The sequence below is a fragment of the Tympanuchus pallidicinctus genome, unplaced genomic scaffold (genome assembly GCF_026119805.1).
Source record: "Tympanuchus pallidicinctus isolate F22 unplaced genomic scaffold, pur_lepc_1.0 scaffold6, whole genome shotgun sequence".
Taxonomy (NCBI): domain Eukaryota; kingdom Metazoa; phylum Chordata; class Aves; order Galliformes; family Phasianidae; genus Tympanuchus; species Tympanuchus pallidicinctus.
The window spans coordinates 7,816,752-7,838,606 of record NW_026294780.1 but is presented as its reverse complement, the minus strand read 5'-3'; the positions used below and the strand labels follow the sequence as shown (position 1 = coordinate 7,838,606).

Below are 21,855 nucleotides of genomic sequence, written 5' to 3'. Positions count from 1 at the left end.
GTAGTGAGTAAGTTGAACAATTGGAAATGCTACTGAAGTTTTTATTGCCTTTCCCTTCATAGGCTTGCTCCATGGTGACAGAGCTCTTGCTTATTTATGTTGACAACTTTAATCACCTCTTCTCTTTTTTTTCTTTTTTCTTTTCTGTAGTTTTATTTCAGTTCTTCAGAGCAAGTTGTGTCTCCTTAATATTTGTTAGACTTACATACTTACGTAAAAAACTGTTTGTCATACGAGCTGCAAAATTTCCCTAAATCAGGTAAAATAAATGAATAATGTTTGACCAAATGGGTTGTCAGATTGGGTATTTTTTTAAGTGAGAAACTGCTAGAAAGATCATTGATCACTCTGTAATTAAGAAACAAGTAATTTGTCTGACTTTGGTGACCACACAGAATCAGCATGGCATGGAACCAGTAACTGCATGTCTAGGTTCTATGTAGTTTTGATAAATATTCTGCATATTAGGAGAAGGTGCCATTCTGTGTATAAGGCTCAGACAGGCTTATTTCCTTTTCCTTCTCTTGCCTGCCTACTTTCAGGTGTTAATCGTTATGTAACACTCTGAATTTTATTCTACAATCAGTTTAAAAACAGAAGTTCCATTTAAGTGACCTTTTGCAGCACAGAAGTTTTCTCTGAGCCACACTAAATCTCATATGCAATTTTTCCCAATCCAGTTTGTTAGCTTTTGAATATTAAATAAAAATAGAAAATAAAAACAAAGCGCCAAGAACTGAAAAGACCTGTCTCTCACACACACATAATTTCTGGCATGCATGTAATGTCTTTTTCCTGAAAAACACTCAACAATAAACTAGCTCTTAAAGCGAAATGCTTGTGTAAATAGATTCACTTTGCAGTGTTTAAGATTGAAGATCATCCAACAGTCAGTTTTAAATCAAGTTTTAAATCAGTGTCCTTTGTGCTAGGATATCTCATAAAAGAAGCTTTCAAGTGGGACTGTAGAGATATCTTGTAGGTTTTTGAGAAGTATTCCAAAACAACGGAACAGATTTTAACTTCACACTGTAAGCAAATGAAGAGAGGATTCCCTGTAAGATTATTTATTAAATTTTAATTTTGTGGAATTACATACACACACATCATCTGTTTTGCTGCCAGCTAATTCCATCCCATTTTGCTTAATGATTGTCTCAAGAAAAACATATGCACAGATTACTTTAGATCAGAAAACTCTTAATCACATTTTTGAAATTATTTATGTTTCCCGATAGTTGCTGTTGTTTTGGATTCAGCATAAGGAGCCTTTGGATGATCTGCATTTTAGCTTTTCAGGCCTTATAGGTATCAAAGCTCTTGCATGACCACCTAAAGCTGCTCAGCCTCCTCCTCTGTTCATGCTGCTGAGGTGCAGTGACAGACACCTGGTTTCTCTACAGGCTTACCATCAATGCTGAGTGCCAGCTGCAGCTACACAATTTCCCAATGGATGAACACTCGTGTCCACTGATATTCTCAAGCTGTAAGTACTGTTTTTACACTTCATTTCATTGTAGTTTGTGAGCAGCATGTAGAGGTATGAGATTATTTTTTATTTCCAACAGCTTTTTCTACCATTCTGCAACAGGTCCAGGAAGCTTAGGTTTGCTTAAACACTCAGGGGATTTCTTTTCCTCCCTAGCATTCCTGGTAGAAAGATTTATGCCATGAAGATATCTATGGATTTACTCTATTATTCTTTGCCAGAAACAGCCTTAATCAGTTGATTAATCAGTCACATTTTAACAAGAGCAGATATTCATTCCAGTCATTGCTATGTTAAGCTACAAAATCATGTGACATGTAAATGAGAAGACAAATGGCAGTTTTCTTGAGGAAGCCTGGGGACCAGCTCAGTTAGTCATGAACATCTGAGTTTATAGCAAGTAGCATGGTAATGCATCTTTTCCATAATCTAAATTAAGAGGTGTAGATACTGTAAATCCCATTTCACTTCTGTTGCTTAGTATGTCCTTCAGTCCCACTATTGTACTGTATATAGCATTGGTATATGTTAAACTCAAGCAATGAACAAAACAAATACATTATTGAAATGGATGGAGATACAGAAGTCAAGTGAGTTTATCCTGAGATCTCATATTTCTGCCAGAGAAAGTTCTTTCCATGCCAATTCATTTGAAAAAGTTCAAGAGCTCAAAGATACACCCGCACAGTTTTGCAATCCAAAGTTATACAATAGAAATGTTTTACAAACACTTTTTAAAGGGTCTCCAGTAAAGTTTTTTCCTTAGATAAACTCCAGGTTTCAGGATCTGTGTTCTCTGGAAATAAATGGAAATGTATTGTCTTTCTATTTAGAAAAAAAGGAATTTTCTTTGCCATCTCTTAAACAGCAATAGAAGGCTAGCACTGCCTAGTGTCTTTATGATAAATACACTGCTTTGATAGAAGTGCATCAATTTCCTTTTATGAATAATATGCAAACAGTGCCCCTTAGTTAGCAGCTGGATCTGGATTTCACTGATCCAGGATGTATTCTTGTTCTTGTTTTTCCTCAGGAAAGCACTTACATAAAATCTGCCAGTGTAAACATCATCCTTCCCCATACCCATTATCACTGTTTTGCTGGTTTGTGTTCTACACTGATAAGTAAGCCTGGGTAAAAATACACAGTTGTGTGCTTAGTTTGGATGTGTGGAATGCATACTCAACTGGGCAGGAGGCAAATACCTCCTGAATGAGCCTTCCTGCTAATAAATATTTGTCACTGATCTTGCATGCCCCAACTATGCCTAGTTACTGCATGAAGTTGCTCTTGCCTTGTGGCAAACTACTGCTGATTTGTTGCAGTACTGGCAGAGGAGTCCCATTCCAGAGATACTAATTAAATCTACCACATAAAATTGATAGGTCCTGTGTTAGCAATATCCAAGGAGGGTGGACACTAATGGTGAAGGAAGCCACTTCAGACCTCCATTAATCGCTAGGCAGTGCTGAATGCTAGTAAGCTCTGCTTCATGCTTTTCATTTAAAGAGATGGAGTGTCAGTGCCAACTTCAGAATGCTCAACTCCTTAGCAGTTTCAAATTATTTCCTGATTTGAAGAGATTCCTCCTACAGATCAGAGCCCTTCTACCCCTGAATACGTGTTGCCATCTAGTAGATGAAGATGACATGGGATCAAGCGGAATCTGAATGTGTCCCAGTTCCATGTGCATTCCTTAGTTTCTTGTCAGATGGAATAACATATGGAAGTATATAAAAATAGTAACTTATAGTTTTCTCAATCTTTTGGTCATGTTAATAGCAAGAGTTTATTTTTTTAAGTTTATACTAAGTTTTGTTCCTTTCCTTGAATAAGTTTAGCACTACTATGGTTGTAGGACATCTCCAGTCTGAGCTTTTTTTTTCCTTCCCTAAATCTGTTGTATTTTCAGAGTTATGTACATTCATAGCAGTCTCAAGATACATGGTATGCAGTGGGGCTTATGAAGCGTATGACTGAGTGAGTGCCTGAATGATTTATTACTGCCTGCTCTGACAAGTTTCTGAGCAGAGAAGTTTATTATGGATTCCAAGACATATGTCCTTGGATGAGATAGAAATGGTGCATAGCACTCCTTTCCCCTACATCCCTTTTGTTCTTTCTCCTTCACACAGGAAAAGATTTGCAGCTTCCACAGTAGGTAAGCGCAAAAAACGTTTTGGAAAATGTTTCCTGTGTGTCTACACAAATAAAAGCAAAAGTTAACATCTGATTTTTTTTTACCTTTTATGTGAATTTCCCTTGATGGTTCAGAAATGTGAAAAGCTAAACCCAGGTTGTTTCTAGAGAATTTTCTTCTAATGCCAAATAATTCACTTCTTAACCCTTACTTTGCTCTGGGAACAGCTGGTATTCCTTGGGTGGGAATACAGAGCTCTACGTGGTCCATTTACCAGGATGAATAAGAAGAAAACAGCAGTTTATCAACAAGAGACCATCTCAGTGTGCTGAGAGGGCTTACCAAAACCTATCTACCCCCTTCCTATTGAAAATCTTGTGAAAGAGGGTGGTTTGGAACATACTTGCTATCCTACTCTGAAGTGATTTTTGGGTGTGTGTTTTTGGCTACAACTAAGAAACACCACCTTAGAAGGAACACCTCAGGGACAAGCAATAATAATTTGGAGAGCATCTCTGCAGTAACAGCTGACCTGATCAGCCAGTCTTGCTCAAGAGCCATTCCTGGAGCACCCCAATCTCTTTGCTCACAGGAATTAGAAAGTATTGAAATAGTCTGAAGACTTTCTGTCATTACAGTTTTGTACATTTCAGGTCAGACTATGAGATGAATAATCTGGCCTATTCAGATATATGTTAGGTGAGAATGTATTATTGCAATCCTTATGTAAATGTGTGCAGCAGTGTTATGCAGAGCTACTGTGCAGTGTGACAGCTCTTTCACAATCTGTGTGCTGGACTGATCTGAACAGCCATGTGACAGGCAGGTTTTCTTAGTACAGAGATGCTGTGACATTGACATAAATGTCAATGTGTGGTATTAACGTGCGTCCTTGCGAATAGGAATTAAAAATCAATTATATGACTTCATACCAATGTAGCAAACATGGTACCATTGGCTCTAGGTGCTCCAGCTACTACTGCTTAAAAATGTTCCATAAGAGTGGTTCTCCATTCTGGTTAATTTATCTTTTTCAGCTGAGGGAGACTGCTGTGCTACTTTGGATACTCAACTACCTTGTTAAACTGTGTTGGTTGTCTATATTCAGCACTGATTGGGCATTGTGTAAATAACCTAATTTTAGTATTCTGCCAGAAAAGGTAGTTAATTAAGGTAAGTAGGATTCATATGAATGTTGATAAGGGAGAAGAGGTGTTCTGTCTGAAGGACAAAGCGCAAGAATAAACGAATAAGACTCAAGAAGCAAAATGCAGGCTGAAATGAGAATTGTAATTCATTGTGGAACTCCTGCCATAGGATAGCAGAGATACTAAAATTTTATAAAGATTCAAAACTGTTTGGGCAAATCATTGGGAACACTGGTAGCTATTGAGCATAAAGAGTATTAGCGTTATTAGTGGCTTCTATTTTGTTGTTATTGTTGTTCTGAGGGAATTAGAGAATCTGAGATTAAATACCAGGCAGAAGAAAAGCTGAGGAGTTGATTGCAAAGCTGCCCACTGTATGTTCATTACCAACTCCAAGTTCACAAATGCCTCCCTGACTGTATGGTCAAGCTATTCAAACGACATCTTTTCCATTAGGGTTGCAATGCAGCTGGTGCATAGTTGGCATCTATGGTTTTGATTTATCAGCAATTTCTGGGACTGTTGGATTTTCTTGAACTTCTTCCTTTTACTAGGCCCATTGCAGAATATCATGAGCATATTTACACCTACACGTGCTCAACAATTGTTTGAGCTGGTAATTTTTCAGCCCAGCAACAAACCTTTGCCTCTTATCCCCATCCATGTGCTCAAGATTATCCTAGATTCTTGACAACCCTTCAAGAATACAGAATATGAGAGCCATACCAGATGCAGCTATACTGAGCTGCATTGCAAGATGCAAGAATAGAAATAATCATACTGAGTTAGTTAATTGGGTTTTGTTGCTTTCTTTTTCTTGCTGCTGTTCTGATACCACTATTTGTTCTAAAAAGCACCTCTTATTTAGGCAGTAGAATTGGAACCATTGTAGCAAATTTTATCTTTTCCTAAGTGAGAAGATCCACAGCTCCTAAGTTGACATTATTGAAGGATTGGGGCCAGGCAGAAAAATGTGGGCATCCCTGGAAGGCCATTTCTACTATGAACACTTGAACATGCACACAATTGTTCGTGAACAATCCAAATGTTTTCAGTTCAGTTGAAAATACAGGGAAGCAAATTTGCCAGCTGCAGATGGGTTGCGTGCTCAGTCATGCCTTAAAGCCTTCAGTACCTTCAGTGTCCTGAAAGTTCAAGAATTTTTTTAAGTGACTTACAAAAGCATGTAAAATATTGCAGCAAAAAGGTAGGAAAATATGAAAAGTATTACAAAAAAAATCTAACACGAAAAAAATGGTCCTTATTTTCTAAATATAAACATGGTTCAATCAAATGTTACCCCTTTGAACATGAAACCTCTTATGGATATGCAATTTAGATGATCAGGAAGTACTTTGAACCTCATGTTATTAATCTGCCAGAAGAACTGGCTGTCATCACTGCTTTTAATATGTTTCTTTATTATTCCTCCTAGCCTAGAAAATCAAATGCTGTTTTTGTGGTATAAGCTGTGCTTTGTTTCATCTCGTGTATCATCAATAGAATAATTAATACAGTCTGAAGGCAGAATTTTCTTCCTGATGAAGAACAGGCCAGAAGGAACACTGCTTAATGTTCACGTCTCAGGGGTAGTAGCATTAAAGATGCTGGGAAGGACTTGCGATGTGCAGAAGGAGCTTTAATCCAAATGTAAACTTCCCATCTGTGCTCTCTAAAATGGGCTAAACCAGGTCGTGGGGAATCAATGGAATTCTTGATTCAGGTTCTGTGACAAGCACATTTTAGCTGTTGCAGTTTTTTATCTTCTAGGACAACTCAGTACATTTCTTAAGGCATAATAGACACTAAACTAGAATCTTCTTGCTTTTTATGAGCCTATTTCCTAGTCAAGCCAAGACTCATAAAAGTTTGCATGATATTTGAATTGGAGGTTCTGCTAATTTGCATCTGATTACTCCAATTGGTTGTACTCTATGTCAATGAAATTGGCAAAATTATTCTTGTTATAAGTATATCCACTGTAAAGTTACACTTTCTAAATCTAATTTATGGTATATTCATGTCTAGTGTGTAGTGTGTATCATAAATATCAGTGACGCTAATCTTTCTTTTAGCTTTCTGTTTCACATTTACATCTGCATGCTTCTGACTCCAAATTTATACAAAACATTTTAGCACAAATGTATCGGACTTAAAACAATCTGATATTAACTCTGTATTTAGTCACCAATACACACAACTTCTACTTAACTGGAAAGGCAGTGCAACTTCTCTGAACTTGAGGGATGACAATGCCTCATAGATGAGGGAGAGTTGGTGGCAAGTGGTAATTCATATATTTTGTCCCTTGCTCTTCTGGGATGCCCAGCTCTGAGTCACCTTTAAAAAAGGAAACTGCAAGTCCCAAAAATCCCAGTTGCAGTGTATCTTTCCAAAGCATCCAATCTTCTTTCTCTAATTTTTTTTATGAATAAGAAATAGTGGATTTTTTTGTTTTGTTTTGCTTGTTTTCATTATTGGTCTTTTGTGTGTGTGTGTGTGTGTGTTTTGTTTGTTTTTATTTTAAATCAGTACTGAAGCAATTTTATAAAAGAAAAAAAAAACAAAAAAAAACAACTGCCAATGAGCAATTTTTGCAAAATAGAGATAGCTGATTTATGTCATGTTTACAGTGTCAGGAGAAAATAAGATAAAAAATCTGAAGCAAGGCCAGGTGGCTGTTTGCATGTCTGACAGCTGAATGCATCAACTGAGGCACTGGAGTCTCTGTCATGTGAGAGACATTATTAATTCCAATGATTTTTGTTATTATATTCATTATTTACTTGAAGCCAAAATCCTTTTAGGCATCTTTTTATGTGCCAGTGTGATCTTTCTTCCTTTCTGTTTCAGGAAAAATTTGATAGTGTGATACAAATGCACAAAACAAGTGATACAAATAGTGTGATACAAATGCAGAAAAAGTTTCACAAGAATGAAGAAAATATGTTTCATCTGGAAATGTAATACAGCACCTATTACATTCTACATGTTTATATTATTGTTATTTACTTGTTTAGGATTGTGGTATGTAGTCTGAATGAATCTGATCTGTAGGGAGAGGCTGATCCACCATTTGTAAACTCTTAGCAATCCTACATTTGTAACTTTAGTCACAGAGAGATCACCTCTGTAATATATACAGCATCAGGAAACAGTCACACTTTCTTGCATCACATTTTTTACATAAGAAAGAATGACTGTTTTGGGCAGTTTGTAAGAAACAGTTGCATCACAGGACAGTGAGAACAATGTGGGAACATTCTGGAACAGCGGTCTGATCTGTCTCAGTTACAAAGTCATAACAATGCATTCTGTAAATAAAAAAAAAATTCTGCAAGCAAGATAGAATTCCCCCTTTGTGGGGGGTTTTGTTTCAACATGAGGATGCAGACTGAATGGCTAGTGTGGATTTGCTTGTATAGGCAATATTCGGAATTGGATCAACAGTGAAAAGAGCCCAAACTCCCAACAATGCTGTGCCTAGTTCCTTCTTGTTTGGGTTACGGACAAATTTTGATCATTAGTGTTTAACTTGTTCCTTGAAGAAACTTCCCAAGGCACCTTCCAAGACGCATGCACCTTTCTGTATGCACAGGTATTACCTTATATGCTTATTTGAAATTCTTTCATTCTGTAGTGTTAGACTTTTACAAATGCTGATACAGCCACATGTGGTGAAAAATATTTTAAAAAATAAAACATGAAAATACAGATGAAGGTAACCCGCCAAAAGGCAACTTAATAAAAACCCAAATCATACCTGTCTGCAACATTTCCCTTCTCCCCTCTCTTGCGCATTTCCGAAGGCAAGAGATGGGCTTAGAAGCACACCCAGAAAGCTGAAGTTATCTGGGGTCTCCACTAGAATGCACAGTGTATTTTTGAAGAAGTGAAAGAACATATAGCATAAATTTTCTATTTAATTATTGTAATGAATGGATTTTTTGTTAATTAGTTGCATTGTTATCTTCTGGGGGCGCTTCAGGGTCCATACTGAAGGTCTTAGTGATGCATCCCCAAACGGTGAGAACTGTCTGCTTGAGTTCACTGGTATCTTAAGGGAAATAAAGAACTATCACAGAATTATTTCCAGCGGAAGCCATTTGGCACTTTGAGAGGCAAGAAGTACTGCACAAGTGTCAGAAGAAGGACAGATACCTAGCAAAATCATTGAGGAGGTGAGAAAGAACAAGGAGAGAACAGAATGGGCTCAGCCAGATAACTTTCACCTACATCACTGTGGTTTAAAAAAAAGTGGGGACTATTGACTCTCTGATTAGATTCGCTTAGCCAGAATCCAGTCAGTGGTTTTACTTTTGCTAAGTTTGATGAACTAATGATAATGGGGTTATAGAGTCTATAGTGGATTCAGTAAACAGAATGAAAACATCAAGTCCTCATTGCAGTAGTTCTTGTCGGTTGTTTACCTTTAACACAGCCTGGCCAAACAAAGCAGCCTGGAAACATCAAAGTATTAACACCCCCCCCCCCCCCCCCTTTTCTAGTTTACTGCTTCGACTTCTTCAAAATTAACAGAAAAAGAAAAATCTATCACCGGGATTCACAGAGCTAAGAAAGAGGAGGAATTAATGCAATAGTGCAGCTTTGAAAGTGGTTTTGTTATTAGTGCTAGAGGACAAAATGGGAAATGTCATTTGTATCTGCTCCCATCAGAAGGATGCTGAGGTCTATCTGTCTGGATGCTATGGGGGGCAGGTCTGTCTCCTTAGAAAGTAATTAACTTTATGTAATGGGCATGCTACAGACCAGATAATAAAACTTCAGTCTTTTTTCATAAGTTGGGTAATACACTGGGATTATGTTTCTTACCAAGAAAGAACTCTGCAGATGGGAAAACAATAAATAAGATTTAGATGGGAGGAGGAAGTAACACCACTTGAGACATCACATTTAATGTTAACTTCATTTTAAAATATTTTTATGTTCTCCCATATGATTTAGATTTTTGATTGATTCTTCTAATTTTTCATGAAATACTGTACTTTTGTATGTCTAAGTGCAGAGATTACTTCTGTGTAATGGGAATTGTTATGATTTAATTTGTGAATTTGCCATGAATAGTATAAAATTATTATTTTTTCATACTGAGATTTGGCAGTTTTACCAGTAGTCTGTTATAGCTCAGGAACTGTTAACTTTCTCTACAAAACATTTGCTCTAGTCATAAGAAAGAATGCATATGGAGGCATATTGGTGGAACTAAAAGTTCCTGAGCCAACTGGCCAGATCAGAGAGTTTGCAGAAAGCACTGAAGCTCCATTCCATTGTCTTCAACATTATTTTCTTTCCTAGGGAAACCAAGTATTTGTGGAGAAGGCTGGTTTGTTTGCAGACATTTTTTAAGGTCTGATGGGAGTTAAGAGGTGTCTAGGGTGTGCATTTACATCTAGGAGCTCAGAAATTCTCCCAGCTCTACCAGCTGCTATGTAACTGCAAGCAAACTTTTGCTTTTGTTGCACTTGCATCATTGTCTTTTGATGAGCACAGGTGATCTGGGTTAGCTGCAGCTCTTCCTACTCATTTCAGAGAGCATCAGTTTGGGAACATTCCAGTTAATGTCTGTTCTTTTCACTCTGGCAGCCTGATGGGACATTTCTGATTCTTTTCTATGGAAATACACTGTCAGGAAAAAACCAAGAGCCTCATTAAAATAAATGTGATTATCAAAAAGTGGAATGAATTGAAATTCACAGTATTTAGGTGCCCTCATTAATATCTTTCTTTTTCCACTGTTAGCAATACAGATTACTACAAAACTACATCAGAGCTGTTCTTCACCTTATACACCTTTCATACAAAGAAAAGTTGAGCAAAGTTTCTGCCTGACTCCATTAGTTGAGGCATTTTACACCATGTCTCATGATACATTGAAGTCTTCTAAGTTCCCAATTAAGGGTATGACTTCACTGAAACAGAAGAAAATCATATATGTGTGAAAGTAGTCCTTGATTTGTGGATGAACATCTTATAAAAGAACATTCATCCTGATCTCACTGTCTGCTTCAGCTTAGTCTTCACTAAAAAGTAAGCAACATAAGAACAAGAACTTACAGAAAGAATCTCTTAATTTCTCTCACAGGTATGAATGAGAGAGGATGAGAAAACAGATATATGATAGCTTTCAATCTTTTCATTACTGGCAGGTACTCAGCTACTCTGCTTAGAATAAAATGGAATGTAGCAAAATAAGGAAAAAATCCTATTGCAAATCTTTTGGCACAGAAACTGACAGCACTTTAGCTTTTCTTAAGGTAATATAAAGTAAATATTCACTTGTGGACTTGAGACACTTAGATGTTCCTTCCTTTATATTAACTGATGTAACATTTGAAAGCACATTTCATATAACGAAACCTTAAAAAAAAAATCTGGGAATGCAGTTTTGATGGGTTGCCATGGTATAATCTGAATTCTTACTGCCATTTGAATTGATGAAGACTGAATGTCAGAGCTTAGGAGGAATTTTCGTAGAAGAGTATGTTTTTTTTTCCTTTGGGAAAAAGTTGTTATTGTGAAATACAAACTTCTCTTTTTAAGGACACTATGTTTTACCTTTTTGAATTATTTTAGGAACTCTCAGTCCTCAGCAGAAGGAAATATCTACTCTGTGACATCCTGGGGCACCCTAACACCTGAATGAGTGATGCTTAGTTTTGGATCTTTTCTGGAAAGAACAGTGGAAAGATTCTCAATTTACTTTTTAAATTTTGCTTGTAAGTGACCTGATCACATACTGGCTATTTTACATTTTTTTAATCATCTCTAATTCTGATTTTTTTCACTGCAGGATGTTTTATGTAAAATATATATGTGTGACTTGTTTCAAAATATAAGAACTAAGAGTAATATAGTAGCTACTTTGCACTTACAGTACTTCCTATGTATTGGTCTGAAATGAAACAGAAATGCCACCTCATTTAGGAAAAAAAGAATGGGAACCATTTAGGGGCAAATAGTCAATGTCATCCACTTTTTGATTCAGTAAGCTTGACCTTTTCAAGTTAAAAAGAAAAGAAAGTAGCAAGAAATGCATGTATTGATTGACTTCAAGTGAAGCTGCTGGACCACATGAGCATGGAGAAGTTAGTCTGATAGCAGTGATTTTAAACATTAGATAACTTTGTGATCTGAACGGTGTATTTGTTCACAGCAGTTGTCTAAAAATCAACATTACAATAAAACAACGTTACTTGCCTCTGGCAGCTGGAGAAGGCAACCACAGACTCTTGGATAAAAGTGTTATGACTAAAAGGAAAAGGAGATACCCAACAATTTCATAACATAGTTTTTTCCTTTATTTTTGTTCTCAGCACATTCCCCCAGCATCCGGACTTGAAATCTTTAAAGCTTTGCTTGTCCAACCTATACAAAACAGTGGAAAGGAAGATAAAAGGCTGTTCCCAGCAACTTGCAAACCTGCAAGTTGTTTGAGGGATTTATACTGTAGTTTTACATTGATTTATGTGCAAAATACAGCAGTATCTATTATGTCAAGGCTCAGCAGAATTGGCAGCCAAAATCCTGGTCTGTGGCACTATCAGATTTAAGAAGTTAAGCAAGCTAAGACTATTCATTACTTTATAGGAGTTTCAGAAGGAAAACTCAGGTGTTTCTGTGATTCAAATGACAGTTGCACGTTTATTTATAATCCTCTTCACTGTGATTCATTACACTCACAAATGTGTGTCTTCCTTAATGCATACACCTAAACAACACCGGATCTGAATTCAGTGTCAACCCTGTCTTGAGCAGGAGATTGAACAAGAGACTTCCCAACGTGTCCAACCTGTGATCCTTTATGATACATCTTTTTCATGTTCAGAACTAGATTTATTTTAAAATATTAAATCTTCTTTATAAAGCATTTTTTTTTTCATATTCAAAGTTATAAATCTACATTTGTGAAAACCATCTTTCCCTGTCAAATTTTAAACAGAACAATTTTCAGTGTTGGCTTTCTTAGGGAATCAAATAAGAGGGGAAAAAAAATTGCAAATTGCAAATTGTTGCAACTTGCTATAATCAGTTTTTCTGGATGATGGAGTGTGTGTCCTTTTAGATTTGGTAAGGTTGTTTCTGTATATTTTAACTGTGTGATGGTTATCACCACCAGCAATCACTGGTATATTATTTGTAAATGGCAAACTTTTGTTGATCAGAGACAGGGATTCTTCCATAGACTTAATATAATCAAATAATGTTAAAAGTCAAGCAGGTTATAGAATTTCTTTCAAATTTCAAAGGCTCTATCCATTCTGTACAGATTCTTGGAATTGATTTTAGCATCCTGCTCATACTGTTCATTTTTCCATCCATTGTCTATTAGCATTCACACCTCAACAATATCCAACAACTGACACCAAATCCAGCAGCTGTTTCCTCTCTGCTCAAATTAGACACTAATTCAGATTTTTTTGCATGTGTTGGCTGTATGAGATATGTTTGAGCTCTTTTTTGGTGCCTAGCCAGTCCCCACAGAATCACTTCCCACCTTTCATCACTTTGTACGTCTTCTAGATGTCTCTACCTTCTACATTATTTTTCATTTTTTTTTCTCCCATTTTTCCTTATTCCCTCCCCCCAGTTCGTTCTTTCTTTTTTTTTTTACCCTTGTTCCTCTCCCTCTCTGCTTTTTTACCTCCATCTCATAACCTTTTACCCATTACTATTCTCTCTCTCCTCTTTCCCAAACTTTCTGAGCACTTTTGCACTGACTGGCTTTGGCTAGAATTCCCATCGTCAGGGCTGGCAAGGAAAAATGTTGCTTCCAGTTTTTTCCTTCTTCGGCAAGGAACAGAAAGGCACTGAGAGTCTGAGATCCATCTGTATCATATGGGTTAACCTCAGAGAGTCTGCTGTTTGGAAGATCAGGATGGCCTCTACATAGGAGCAGCAAATCTCAAGTGACGCTTAACATGGCAATTACAATAGGAGAGGGGGAATGAAAGAGCTGAAAGAAATCAGAAAGAAAAGTTTTAAGGACTTTGGAAACTTTTCATAACACAGATATTGACAGATGGGGAAATGGAAAACTATCACGTGTTTGAACAAACAAGTCCAGAAAATAGAAAACCTGGAGAAAAGCAGAAAGTAGTTATGAATGAATTTCTGGATAAGAATTTCACAATAACAAGAAGCCTGGAATTGGGAAGTATGGAGAGAAAGTAGAAAGAAGATTCAAACCAAAACAAAGGAAATAAAAGGAGAAATGAAATGTATAATTACATTACTGTTCAGGGATTAAACATAAACAGAAAAAGCATCTATCACAGAATTCATATTTTGTTTAAACTTTTTTCTAAATTCTATTTCATAAGAAACAGTTCAAAACAGTTACTGAAACAAACTGACAAGCTTTTGCAGTTCAGTAAAGAACCTCAGCACTGATCTTCCCTGTTATTTTCTTATCATATACTTTTGACTTTTTTTTCTTCATTTTCATTGGAATTTGGAGAGGAAGTCTAAAATACACTAAAAGCATTCTCCTGGTATTACTTAGATAAAGAAGACAGAGGACATCAGAAATTTATCAGTGACACTTTTACACCTATACGATTTCTGGACAATGGTGATAACTGAATGTAAGACAGAAATATTGTTCAGATAGACATACACTTCTCAGTGATTATCAAGACAAAACCTTTTGAAATTCTGGAAAGAACTCATAATACAGATGACAAAATACAGGAATGACTATATTTCCAAATCAGTTGTATCATTTTCCTCTTAAAGTATTTGTTTAATCCATTAAGTACCATTATTTGCAAGGGTTTTTGTTGTTGTTTTTTTTTTGTTTGTTTTTTTGTTGTTTTTTTTTCAAGAAGCATTCTCTCCTTAAAGTCTGACTTTCATTTCCAGCCCTGGTGGATCTTAAGGCAGTCAATATCATACTTACAGCAATTTTGCAACAGTCAAACTTTGTACAGTTGCAAGAACAAATTTATACCATAGCTGCATCATTGAGTCCATAGGATATACTGCTGTCATATTTGTGCAGTAACATATGAAATGAGTATAGCTGATATGTCGCAATCAAGTTGTTTCTCACAAATTATTGTATTTAATTTTAGTGTAAAGAGAGACATTTATTTTGTGTGTAAAACTAGAAATTGAACAGTAGTTGTGACTTTCCACACATAGACATTAAATTTTTCAAGTGATGTGAGATATGTTTTGACATAGACCAGAGTTTGGTATCACTTTTTGAGTCTTTTCTTTTTTTCTACTTTCTTAGATGTTTTCTGTTCTTATACTACTGTGAATGGCATGTAGTGTTAAAAGTGCACAGATCTATTTAAAAACACTGAGCAGAAATCTAACAAAATGCATATGAATGAATTGAGCTTTTATATATGTTATTATCTGCATTTTTATTTTTACTGAAAGTAACTACATGAGCATTAACCTCAGGTACATTTAGTGTTAATGAAGACTTTATATTCTCAGAGTTTGTGCTGAAGTAAATAAACACCTGATGTCTTTGCTGGTGTTACAACACATCAGTGTTTTAGCTTGGGCAGCTGTGTTGCGCTCTGATAGTGTAAAACATCTATAAGTATCTGTTAACACACTGATGCCAGCAACACTTCAGACTATTGGCTTGGAGGAGGTAAGACTTACATATCATAGTATATTGCAAACCAACCCCAACTTCTGGGATGACGTAGAGATGGATCTGAGGAAGGTTAGAGCTATGGATATCATTTTAGTAGTATGGCATAGGAAATCTAAAGGTCTCTGAATGCCAAGCTGCTTGATTCATTAATATATGCAGGAGTGTCACCAAATACCTAGTGCTCATAATGCTCAATGCTGTAGACACTGATTGATTATTTTGCTGTGCATTGCCAACACCAAATGCAATTAAGTTAACCAGAGTGCTCAAATTATCAGATGAGAGGGGACATTCCAGAGGATTTCTGTTCTCAGTAAGTCTTATTTTCAGTTATCTGCAACTGTGAGACTTGGAAATTTCATTTTAAAATACTAGCCTAGAAATGTGTACATTTTTGTTGTTTACAGGAGTCTTTAATTAGAATAGCAGATGTACCAAACAACTGTATATATAGCATGTAACTGGATAGTAAAGATAAAGGACAGGACTTCTTACATCATTGAGTTTGGTATTTTAATTTCCTTAGTATATTGAGTTTTCTTTTATTAGGAAAGGAATGCTGCAATTTAGTCAGAAGAAAAACATCTCACACAATTAATGTTTCTGTGTTGTCCCAGCCTAGGACTCCCCTCATTTTCTCTTCTTTCCACATATCTAAAGTATCAAGTAATTCCCATGTATGTATGTTGCTCCGAAAATAATGCCTCTTATTTATTCCCATGGAAACTACAACAGATACAAAGAACACAAGAACACTACTTGATAGAGAAAATTCTGGACTACAAAACACTATGTTTCAACACAGTCACCACCATTCGGTACTTTCACCAATGATGAACAAGTGCCTGATACACAGCTGCTACAACAGCACTATTGCTAGGAAAATATTGTCCACTGATGGATTGTCCAACTTCCATCAGTACAAACATGGAAATCAGAAGGCTCCAAATCCAAATTGTATGGTAAGTGTGTAGGAAAGTCCAGACAAGATTGGCAATGCACTCTATAGTCTTCAAACTGGTGTGGGCCTGACATTAGCATGCTGCAAGGGAAAGGTTGTCTTCTTCTCTTGTCTGACTCGAGAAGTTTGAGCCTTCAGGCTAGTCAGCATCTCTACATAGAAGTCAGAGTTGATGGTTTGTCTAGATTCCAGGAAATTCAGAAGGATCACCCCTTTCCTATCCCAAAAGACTTTGCCGATCACTTTATCCTCTGAGGGCTGCATCTTAAACTTTTTCTTCAATGGGGAATTCATATGTCCGTGGACTGCCATTTTGATTCTAGGTCATTGTGATGACACCACGTCTCGTTACAGGTAATGAATGATGCAATCCAGGAAATTGTATCCTTGAGCCTTGTGCCGGTTCAATAGCTCCTGACAAACTTGCATATGATGTTCTTTCTGTTCCTGTGTGAACATTTGTGGGGACTCACTTTGTGCAAACTTTGTGGTATTGAAACATCATCACCATCTTTTCTAATACATTGAAGATGATGTTCCGTACTATACAGTCTCCTGGTCTTAATATGCAGATTCTCACAAATGAGCTGATCAAGATGCTCTTCATTTCATTGTGTGACAGCATGGCTGCCCAGAATGTGTGTCTTTTGTGTCACTGTCTCTACTGCTGAAACATATTACCCACTGCTTCACTGTGCTCACATCCACTGACTGGTCTCCATCAGCATTCAGAAAGTGTCAATGGATGCCATTTTTCCACATGAAGGAATTCAGTGACACATCTTTGCTTCATATACACTTCCATATCAGACACAGTTCTGTTAGACTGCCCTTCTGCAGCCATCTGTCACACAAAAACAAAATGCAGTGTAATATCATCAGGAAGGTTCAAACTCTACTGCTTGTACCATCAACATCTGATCATCAACATCTGATCATCAACATCAGCCTCTGATATCACGGGCCAACATAAACAAGCAGGAGGCATTACTTTCAGAGCAGCTTTTTTATAACTGTGTAACTTCATATGAATTACTGGCCTATTCATTAAAGAACTATCATGGGCTTGGCTGGGATATAGCTCGTTTTTTTGGTGAGGCTTATATGGTACTATATTTTCGGTTTTTGATGAAGGTGATGGTGATAACAGACCAATGTTGTAGTTGTCGTAAAGCAGTGCTTGCACAGGGTCAAGCACTTTTCCACTTCTTATACTGCTCTGCCGGTAGGAAATAAGATTGTGCAGGCAGTTGAAGGGGACACAAATCAGCTGACCTAGACTGACCAAAAAGATATCCCATATCATATGGTGTCATGATCAGCAGTAAAACCGGTGAGAAGGAAGGAGGAACGGGGACATTTGGAATAACGACATTTGTCTTCTCAAGAAACCATTATGTGTGATGGACCCTGCTGTTCTGGGAGTAGCTGAACAACTGCCTGCTAGTGGGAAGTAGCAAATGTATTCCTTGTTCTGCCTTCATTTGCTTTGCTTGTGTCAGCAGCTTTTTTGCTTTACCTGGTAAATTGTGTTTATCTCAACCCATGAGATACTTTTGCCATTCTGATTCCCTCTCCCATCTCACCTGGGGAGCAACTGTCTGATGCTGAGCTCCCTGCTCAAGTTAAACCACAATGGGAACAACATTTATAAACTTGCTATTAAACATTTGAAGGCTGGCGGTGGCTTGAAATAAATCTGGGGTTCTGACTGTAGATCAAACTATTTGTGAATTGCTAAGGTAGAATAATTTAAGTACCAGAATAAATACCTTCTGAGAGTAAAACTAATGATCTTGGTCACTGTAATTTTATTGGGATTACAGGGACAGGATGAAGCATCTTGCATGAGTGTAGCTCTGCAATGGATAGATACAGGTCTTTCAGGAAAGAATCTAGGAAGGTGAGGAGAGGTTGTACTTCATATAAAGGAAAAGATTAAAACATATTAAAGTCTGCTTGGAATGAGAGAGTTAAAGACAGCGAGGTTGAAGTGGCTGTTAGAATCCTAAGAGAAGTGGGCAAGACAAATCACTACTCTGGCATTTAGGAAAGCAGATTTCAACTTTTACATAGAACTGCTTGGCATGATCCCATGAGAGGCTGTCGTGGATGTCAAATGGGCTTAAGGAAGTTTAGTGACCCCCAAGGATAGCCTCTGCGGAGGTCGTCAGTCAGTATACCCCTAGAATGGAAGTAGGCTCAGAGGAGATGAGTGATGAGCTCAGGTTAGGATGTAAGGAATGAGAACCAATTATCTCAGAGAAAGGTGAAGTTATATTGACATAAAGAGGATTAGAGAATGACCTTTGTTTTGTATGCATGGCTGTACAGCTGGGTCAGCGGGATGTAGTTTCGTAGACAGCCTTCCTAAAGATAATTAGTGGAGAACAATGTTTTTTGGAGTTAGCCAGACCAGCTCAGGGGGTGGAGAAGTACGTATGTGACTCAGCTCAACATAAACACTGAACAACTAACAAAATGTACATTTAATAAAGGAAAGGGCATGAGCTGATTTTAACCCATTCATTCTTTCTTGGTGGCTGGGGAAGCTCAGGAGCATTATGAGCATAGACTGATAACAGGAATCACAGTTGCATACTGACTTAACTGTATATTGCATCTGCTATCTTGTGCTTGCATTGTCATTTCAGTACATTCTTGTAGTAATCCTAATAATAAAAAGCCTGCATAAAATCAAATACAAATAAGTAAATTTGATATTAAATGTTAAACCTTCATCATATGTAGTATCAAAAAGAATCTTATCAGAGATAGTGGACTCTTAATAAGTGCAAAAGAACAATCTCCAGGAAGTCAAAAAAATGGGGCAGAAAGCCATTATGTATGAACAGGAAACTCTCAACTGAGAAAAAACGCAAAAAAAATTTAAAAAAAGGTACCTGAAAGGAGTATAGAGGTATTGCTGAAGAATGCAGAAATTGAGTAAGGAAAGCCAAAGAGCAAATAAACATGAAATGAGGAAATGATACAACAGTGATAGGAGAAGTTTCTACAAGTACACTGGTAGCAAAATAAAGGCTAAGAAAAATGCGAGTCTCCTGCTCAACAGGGCAATGTTACCTAGTGATAAAAGGATGTTGAAAGAATTGAGGTACTCAGTGCATTTTTTTCCACATTCGTTGCTAGTAAGGACTGTTTCCAGATCCCCAGGACTATTGGTAGAGTCTGAACTGTGAAAGATAGCACTAGAAAGCACTTACACTTGCTGGACATATATAATTCTTTGAGAAGGTGGAGTGAGGAGGACTTAATTGCAGCCTTCTAGTACTTAAAGGAAGCTTACAAACAAGAGACAGAGGCCAACTTTTCACATGATCAGATAGGACAAGGGGGAATGGTTTTAAACTAAAAGAGAAGACATTTATGTTTGATGTTAGGAAGAAGTTCTTTACTCAGAAGGTGGTGAAACATTAGAGCAGACTGCCCAGAAAAGCTGTGGTGCCCCATCCCTGGAGGCACTCAAGACCAGATTGATGGGGTCCTGGGCAGCCTGAGCTGGTGGGAGGCAACCCTGCCCATGGAAAGGAATTGGAACCTGGTCCCTTCCAACCCAATCCATTTTATGATTCTATGATCAAAAGAGCTGAGGGAGCTTGCCAATATAACTGCAAAGAAACTTTATGTCACCTTTTAAAGATATGATAATTAACTGATGATTGTTAAAAGGCAACATCATGCATATTTTCAAGAAGAATAATCCAGGTAACTATAGGCCATTAAGCATAGCCTCAGTCTCTTGGAAGGTTGCAGATTCTCCTTGAAGAAGTTTCAAGCTCAGGAAGGACAAGATGATTGGCCGTATTCAGCATGGATTTATCAAGGGCAAACCACACCTGACTGAACTGATAGATTTCTGCTGCAATGAGATGATTGGCTTTATGGGTAAGGAGAGAATATTGGATGTTGTATGAAACCTTGGCATGGTCTCCCATAGTATTCTTGTAGCCAAACTAGTGGAATTTGGATTGGATAAAAAAAATTGAAGTAAATTAGTTAGAATACTTTCTGGACTGCCAGCTCAACTGGTCAGTTGTACAAAACTGATTTTCATTTACCAGTGACAATCCTCGAGAATCAGTATTGCTTTCTTTATTTATACTTTATTAATAATCTGGAAGCTAGAACAGCATGACCTCTCAGCAAGCCTGAGGTCATCCTCAAGCTGGTGTTCCTCATTCCAAACTGGTGGGACTAAGAGGAGTGAATAGCAGTACACAGAGGAACCTTAGACAATTTAGAGAAATTGAATGACAGAAACCTTATGAAGTTTAATACAGAGAAATACACATTTTTTTATCTCGTATGTACTAACCCCTTGTGAAGGGGATTACCATCTGCAGGTTTAATTAACTAAAAAGCAGCCTTATAGTAAAGTACCTAGGTGTCCTAGGGTGCTATTTGCAGAGGAGGAACAGCTCTGTAAAAATGGCACTTCTCAGTGAGATGAAATAATTTACAAAACATAGTGGGGAGAGGAAGAACGTAGGTCTCAGATTTATCTTCTTCTAAGGAAGAATTTATTAATAAACTAAAATCAAGCAATGATATTGAAAGTGCCAGCATATGAATGAAATGTTTGACAAGTGATACCAGTGAAACAGGAAGGAGTGGAGATTGCAATATTTTATTCTTTTTTAAGTGGAAAAAGTAAGTGTAAATAAGTGTCCAGATTTATGTTCATTTGCAAATCAAATACTCTTCATGAAAGCACTCTATATTCAAAAGAAGATTTTAATTCCATAAATTACTTCTTGATTTCTCTTTGGCCAGCTTGAATAAAGTACATCAAAAGGTTACATCAACTATTATTTGTGTGGTCTGTATTGAAATTAGATTCCCTATATCTATTCAACAAATTCATTCAACTATGCAGTTTTCATCAGTTGCGTTATCTTCCACTTCATTAACCAAACAAGAGTAAAGGAGCAAGTAGGAAAGTATATCTTTAAAAGTTCTTTTGTGATTTCTACAGCAAAAAAATATTATTTTTTTGCAATTTCAGTGATGATAGTACCTAAAGAAACATTGAGGAAAATACCTCATGGTTAGCAGATATACTGGTGTGTCACTCCAATTATTGGAGGAGATGGTTTAACAAATGTAAACCTGGAGAGAGTCTACGGTAGCAGAAGAGGCCAAATGCTGTCCAGTTGATTTGTTATAAATTCTTAGCAGCTAAGAATGTGGGGAAGATAGGGAAGTTAGAGATAGTAATGAGAGAAATCCTAGCAAAAGCTTTATAAAATGGGGATAATTACCACCAGGGATCCAGCAATGTTTCTTTGGTCCATAGAGGGGGCAACAAGTAGGTCAGTGAAGTCTTGTTGACCATCATGGCTGCAGTTCGGTGGAGGGGGGTACCTGTTCTACCTCGAAACTCTTCAGGTTTTTATCCTCTTCACAGTGTTTTGGTTACCAGAGCAGCAGTTGGTTGTCAGGGGCACTTCAGTTTGG

At 37.1% G+C, this 21,855-nt stretch overlaps 1 protein-coding gene across 2 annotated transcripts in view; it reads left to right on the top strand.

Moving 5' to 3' along the window:
• GABRG3 (gamma-aminobutyric acid type A receptor subunit gamma3) overlaps nt 1–21,855 on the top strand; it is a 302,472-nt gene that overhangs the window by 158,142 nt on the left and 122,475 nt on the right. For both annotated transcript variants that reach the window (XM_052664511.1, XM_052664510.1), the window contains exon 5: nt 1,404–1,486. In XM_052664511.1, coding sequence (XP_052520471.1) covers nt 1,404–1,486 — 83 coding nt within the window. The remainder of the gene's footprint in view (nt 1–1,403; nt 1,487–21,855) is intronic.